Source organism: Gymnoscopelus microlampas (genome assembly GCF_963454915.1).
Source record: "Gymnoscopelus microlampas genome assembly, chromosome: 2".
Classification (NCBI taxonomy): Eukaryota; Metazoa; Chordata; class Actinopteri; order Myctophiformes; family Myctophidae; genus Gymnoscopelus; species Gymnoscopelus microlampas.
Window position 1 is genome coordinate 8,697,697 of NC_139939.1, and position 7,137 is coordinate 8,704,833.

Here is a 7,137-nt window from a genome sequence, read left to right on the forward strand (position 1 = left end):
CTGAATCAACATTGGAACATTGGACAAAGCCAGAGTCAACCAACTTATTTCATTTTGTTAAGATGTTGGAGTCAAAGGTTTTTAACGATGGAATATTCAATATCTGGCTCAATTTTGGGGCTCAGGCTCATGGACTAAATGCCTAATTTGCATATTTAAATATACAATTTCAGAAAACTTGTAATACGATAAATCATTGTCTTCATGTAAGTAATCAACTCAGGAAGTTTCATTATGATAACTCTTTTTTAAATGTTGTCACTTTTTTCACCTGTCATGTACGTATGGGGAAAATAACAAAATGTGTGATAACCATGAAAAAGCTACTCCTGTGGAGAGGTTATCATATATTTATTTACTCGTATTGACCCTATGAACAATTTAATATAGGTTTGGTTTTGCCCACTCTTTCGATAATGAAATCTTGTCTGGCTCATGGACTATGTATTAGGCTAAAGTCACAAAGCACACACAGTGGACAGTGCAGCTGACAGGCCAGCAGATGGCGCCATGGCGGTACAACGTCAAGCTACAGTTTCACACAACAACCCGGAAGCAGTAGGAAGAATAAGAGGAACCAAAATATACAACAACAACAGCTTCAAAAAGCAGTCCATGCTATCCATCTGTCTTTGTTTCTGTCATCTGTGTACAACAGCGATCAGATCTGAGCTCCAAACATGTCAGGAAGACAACAGATCATCAGATTGTTTCTCCAGGAACGGCTGACTCTGGCCGCTGAGGAGATCTTTGGTGTTGTTGAGAAAAGCCTCAGTGACTATGAAGAGCAGGTGGTTCAGTCCAAGAGGGAGGTGGAGCAGCTGAAACAACACATACTGACCCTCACCAGGGCTGGAAGAAGTACTCACACGTTTTACTTAAGTAGAAGTGTCGATACTGCAATGTTGAAATGTTCTGTTACAAGTAAAAAATCCGGAATTCATAATTTACTCCCCAGTGCGTCCTGGAATTTCACCAGTAAAGCCCGTATTTCTCCGAACACGTACAAATGCAAAATATAAGGTGCTTACCCGGTTGCCCCGAATGTTAACTCGGCATTCGGAGTCTTTGTGCAATGTATTAGTCCGTATTTCTCAATAGATATGTGTTTTAATCCCGTCTGTGGCCGAACGCCATTTATTTCCCGCCTCGTTTACTTCCTGTTTACATTGAGTGTAATACCGGCGTCCACCGGATGCGCCCCGTCACTACCGCCCATGGAATACAGAAATCTTCCGACACAGACCGGATTAAAACACATATCTATTGAAACATACGGGATAATACAGTGCACATGGACTCCTAATGTTGAGTTAACATCCGGGGCTACATGGTCAGCACTTTGTATGTTTTCTTTGTACATGTACGGAGAAGTACAGGCTTTCCGCGCGGATGTCCAGTGACAATTAGGGGGGTAAAGAAAGTGTCAAATTTTAAAAGTATATGTTTTTGTTGGTATTAAAATGGCATTGGTCCGTTAAAAAGAAGGTCACCATTCTTGGCATGATGATTATACACATTATCACTTGACATGTGATAAGACTGTCAGTTGAAATAACTCCGCCTAGAAACTAAACTTTAAAAGCTAAAACGATGTTTGTTTGCTTAAAACAAGTAAAGCTTTACATTTAACACATTTCAATTTCTACCAGGTCACTGGAATGAGTTGTGATGACACATTTCTCCGTTGTTTATTCACATTATACTGTAGCCATCTTCAGATTCAACATTATTGTCACATCACAGGTTTAGAAAAAGGGTAAATTATCTGTCGCACTAGCTGCTATTATTGGAAGTTTCAAGAAAGAAAGGTGTAAAGAGTATAACGAGTAAAGAAAGAAAATAACAAGGAAGACAGGTCATATACAGCAGTGGTTCTCAACCTTTTCAGGCCGCGACCCCCCAAAATAATCATATTTGAACTGGGGACCCCCCACCCTGACAAGCACTTGGAATTGTAGGAGTTGAGGCATTACATTTATATTGACTCAGATAAATAGTGTGAAAATAGCCGAATATCCAAAATCACAACTCAGGTTGACAACCACAGATATACAGTACTGTTTATCAAACATCAATAGACTTCATAGTCAGTAATTGTTTGCTCTCTGTGTCAGATTCCCAGCCAGTCTCTGAGGAGCTGCCTCCTTTACAACAGCTGAACCCTAGACAGGAGCATATATCCAGTCAGGAGGAGGATACGGTTGTTCACCAGTCCCCACTAGTTAAAGAGGAACAGGTAACAGGTAAGACAAGCTTCATATTTTAACCAGTGTTGGGCAAGTTACTTGAGAAGAGTAATACGTTACTAGTTTCTTATTACAAAGTAATGGAGCATTGAGATAGTTCAGACAGTTCTCCACGCTCAGCCTCACTCAATCTCCCTTCATTCTCATTCGCTAACGAGCACGCCCTCAATCCTAATGGCTCATTCTAGGTTAGTCTCGCGTAGCCAGACAACTATTCCACAATCTCTGAATGCTATATAGAGTCTGGAACTACTTCTCCCGAAATCGAAGAACGGAAGCTGTCATCTGTTCGTCATTTCCGTTCAAGAAAATATCTTTCCATTTCTGATGAGCAGCAAGCTATATATTCTTGGATGATTTTGATTTATATTAGGGCAAATTTGCACAACTTTTAAGACGAAACTGAAGCGGGGAGGAGGCGTCACCTGCTTTATTTTTTCACTTGTGACAACCTCCTACTATGGCGCTTGACTGGGCTCTATGAAGCTGGATGGACACACACCGCTGGTCTTAGACAAACGATGCAGAGAAGAGAGACAGAGCACTTTCTCCGTCAAAAACAAATCATGTTCATTGTAACACAGTAATACCGCGTTACTTGGATTAATAACTATAATAATGTAATGTATAATTTAATTACTTTCTAACGTGTTACTGCCCAACACTGCATTTAACACATTTACATTTCTACCAGATCACTGGAATGAGTTGTTATAGACTATTGATGAAATGTCTTCGTTTTTTGTGTTGATTGTTTCATTACAGTACATCAGTGTTAATTTCATCGACTAAAACTATGACGAAAAATGTTTGTCGACAACCTTTTTTGACTGACAAACTAAATAAAAACTAAGCTATTACTAAAACTAAGACGAAATATATTAACAATTTCGTCAACAAATAAAAACTAGACTAACATGTTAGGGCGGGGCTAGTGGAGAAGAGAGCCAGTAGAACTAAAAGCAAGTCATTTTATGTTTGGTTGGGCTCGGGTGTTGCGCTCTGAAAATAGCCGATCTACAAACTCTGCCAAAATACATTTTTGTCGACAAAATCATCAATCTTATGATATTTAGTCAACTAAAGGCAGAACGCACCTAGTCGCAACTCCTTGCAACAAAAACGTTTTAAGGCCAGTCCACACCAATGCAACTCCTTGCAACTGCCATTGGACATAATGGTTGCAAGTACGTAGTTGCATGTTGCAAGGAGTTGCGACTAGTTTAATTAGTGTGGACTGGACTAAAACTAAATAACATATTATTCAAAAGACTTTGACTAAACAAAATTAAATTTGCTGTCAAAATGAACACTGTTATAAACAGTACATGTTCATAATGTTTGCTCTCTCTCTGTCAGATTCCCAGCCAGTCTCTGAGGAGCTGCTTCCTTTACCACAGCTGAACCCTAGACAGGAGCCGATTTCCAGTCAGGTGGATGAGGCTGTTCAACATCACTCTCCACAAGTTAAAGAGGAACAGGTGGACCTCAGCATCGTTCCACACTTTGAGACCAACATTTCCAACTGTGGGACAAATGGATTTGTTAAAGCAGAAGCCATCGGTGACAGTCTGCTGATCCCTTATACTAATGAAACTGTGATCGCAGCCCACGATGTCGCAAACGGACGTGACGAGAGCGAAGGATCGGGCTCGACGTTCATACCGAGTGACGATGTTTTCTGTATGGAGCAAAAGATTTGCCGTTTTTGCAGAGCGCAGTTCCACAGAGACCCGGACCTGGTATCGCACGTGAAGGACACTCACGCAGGACATAAAGCTTTCAAGTGTCCCGAATGTGACCGGGAGTTCAGTCGCAGAGATCTCTGGGCCGATCACTATAGAATTCACACCGGCGTGACGCCTCACTCTTGTCCTGTCTGCGGGAAATTGTTTGCTCACCGCTCGGGCTTTAACCTGCACATGAGAACTCACGCGGGCATCAAACCCCACTCGTGCACCGTCTGCGGGAAGCTGTTTTCTCAGAGCTCGAACCTGAAGGTTCACATGAGAATTCACACGGGCGAGAAGCCGTATTTTTGCAAGAAATGTGGCAAAATGGTCGCCCACAGCAATCACATCAACAGGTGCGAAAGGACGTGGCGCCGCAGACAAAATCGTATATTAGCCCAGCCACAATGGCTCCGGGAAAAGGTCCTTTCGCTGCATAACTTGGACTACTACTAAGTTAGAAACTTGAGGGTGCACACGAGGGCCCACGAGCACGGAAACTACTACTGCTACTACTGTACTACTACTGCGTTTACTACTGCTGTGTAGTTTGCTGGACATGTTGTGTTTTGTCATTTGTCAAAAATTAAGGATAGGAGTTTGTAGTCATTTATTAATTTATGTTTTAATAGATTATGAGAAGAGGAAAATGGGTCATCTATTCACCAAGGAGGAGACCCATCTCTCTGACTCATAGCATGAAACATAAGGAAAAGATGGGTTTTGTGAACACATTCTATTCTGGTAAATCAGGCCGTAAAAGGGGAGTAGCCATACTATTGTCTAACAAATACAACTTTCAATTGATAACTCAAATAAAAAGGACTAAGGTTATATATTAGTTTAAGGTGACCTTTTCTTCTTTTTAAAAAAAAACATATATTTGGGGCTTTTTCTGCCTTTTTATTGTTAGATGAACAGTAGACTGACAGGAAATGGGGAGAGATATGCAGCAAAGGTCGTCGGGACTCGAACCCGCGACACGCTGTCAGGCTGGATTACCAGCTAGGTGACATTTTTTAACGTTTATAATATATGCCACATCCACAGATGTTTAATATTTTAAATATTAAACATCAATCCAAGTGATGTGTATATGTGGAGGAGATTGAAATGTGCAATTACATGAACTTGACTCCACAAACCTATAAAGGAATAAAATCCCCTGCATAATGCGGAAAATGCTGAAGGAATCTAGTATGATAGATATTTGGAGGAAACCCCACAGTTAATGAGAGGGCTACACAAAGTGAAAAATAAATACGAGTGTGTTTTATATCTGATTGTCAGAGGTATGGTGTGATGAAGCCTGGATGGGTAGAGTCACAAAGCACACTGTGGACAGTAGCTGTGATAGACAGCTAAACAACAGTAAACAACTGTATAGGCCGATGGCCTAGTCTAGTGGTTAACCCATTACAACCTGAGGCCGCGTCTAAAAAAATTCTAAATCCTAAAAAAAAAAAAAAATCGGAAAAAAATATTTAAAAAATAATTTTCACGATTTGTGTCATCCAAAGTGACACAGATGCGTTCCAGGTCTTGGCGCTGGTTAAGGCTATGATTCCTAGCCAGTCTCTGAGGAGCTGCCTCCTTTACAACAGCTGAACCCTAGACTGATTGTAGTCAGGAGGATGAGGCCGTTCAACAACACTCCCCACAAGTAAAAGAGGAATAGGTGGACCTCAGCATCAAACCTTGGCGTCACCTTTGACAGTACCGTCACCTTCGATGAACATACTGTATACTGTAAGCTCCATTGTTAAAAGTAGTTTTGTCTAACCACAGCTGTTAGCCGAGGTAAAGGCCCATCTCCCACCTAAACAGCTGGAGATGCCAATCCATGCCTTTATATCATCAAGACTGGATGATTGCAACTCCTTATTCACCGGTATTGACCAGTCTTCACTCGGGCGCCCACAAAAAAGCGCAAAACACATAACTCCAGTTGCACTGCATTGGCTCCCTGTCAATTTTAGAATTCATTTTAAGCTTTTATTTGTTTATAAATCTTTACACGGGCTGGCCCCTACACCTATCTGAACTTTTGGAGCCTTACACCCCACAGAGAGCACTGAGGTCTGCCAACAAGTTGCTCCCGGAGGTCTAGGCTTTTGGAGCAGCCTGCCCATCCATATTAGAAGTGCTCATTCTATCAAGATTTTAAAACCCTACTCACGAAACACCTTTTTAGCCGCATGCTGAAAGCTGGCGGCTCTACAGACAGACTAAGACCTAGTCCGACACCCAAGCGACACCTGAGTGACACCTAAGTGTCATTGGCTGTCCTGGCTGTCCTTCACTCCTTTAAGCCAATGGGGAGACGGCCCGCCCTCCGCAGTAACCCTGCTCCGCTGCCTCCCCTCATTCACAGACAGTGCAACTTTTACTGCAGCCTCAGCCCTTAGGCAGGAGGGTTAGCCTAAATGCTAGTGTGCTTCATTAGACCTAGTTTGGCTATTAAGTTATTATTTGGCCATGTTCACACTGACTTCAATCTTAGCTATTGTTGGGAAGACCCGTGTGGTGTCACAAAATGTTGCCACCACTTATATAAAAAACATTAGAGCGTTTAGCGTCGCAGATTCTATGACGCTAAATGTTGCCAGGTTTGGCGAGAGAAACAAGCAATCCAAAAAACAAGTAATCAGGTCTATGAAAAGATTGGGGCAAAAAAAGCCTGCCGCATGCGGCTTTATTATGACTTTGGTCATTTCTTGTTTTAAAGCTTTTAATCACATTTGAGTCCATGTCTTTCCATCTTATTGATGTATGTGACTTTGCTGTTGTTGCTCTTGCATATGTTCGTGTTATGTTTTGTCTCACTTTGTACAGCACTTTGGTCAATTGTTGTAAATGTGCTTGTAGATAAAGATTGATTTGATCATTCCAGACTCTGAGACCACTATTTCCAAAATAGCCGAACTTGTGAGCTTGTAGAAATGCTATTTTCAAAATATTATTTCATACATTTTAGACGATAACTTGTGAAACGGGACATTCTGCATAATGAGTTTGTAACAATCGGCCTTTACCTTGAAAGGATAATTCTTAACTAAAGGAAAATCAACGGGATCGGCAGGTTTTAAACTGAAGTTAATTTAATAATAAAGCCACGAAATAAACAATGGACAAATTAAATGGCAAATAAATGATAC

The 7,137-nt window shown here is 41.2% G+C and overlaps 1 protein-coding gene across 3 annotated transcripts; it reads left to right on the forward strand.

The window, feature by feature from the left end:
- The first annotated feature begins 590 nt into the window (after window positions 1-590).
- Window positions 591-6,799, forward strand: LOC311038073 (uncharacterized protein). Of its 3 annotated transcripts, XR_014600012.1 has the most exons (4): window positions 591-861; window positions 2,118-2,246; window positions 3,609-5,386; window positions 5,519-6,799. XR_014600012.1 is itself a non-coding variant. In XM_084047389.1 (3 exons), the coding sequence occupies exons 1-3, from the start codon at window positions 681-683 to the stop codon at window positions 4,433-4,435; spliced, it is 1,137 nt and encodes a 378-aa protein (XP_083903515.1). In that variant the 5' UTR covers window positions 591-680; the 3' UTR covers window positions 4,436-6,799. The 3 variants fall into 3 exon arrangements, 2 of the variants coding, with proteins under 2 accessions (XP_083903515.1, XP_083903516.1); XM_084047389.1 differs by having other exon boundaries at window positions 3,609-6,799; XM_084047390.1 differs by lacking the exon at window positions 2,118-2,246 and having other exon boundaries at window positions 3,609-6,799.
- Window positions 6,800-7,137: the final 338 nt, after the last annotated feature.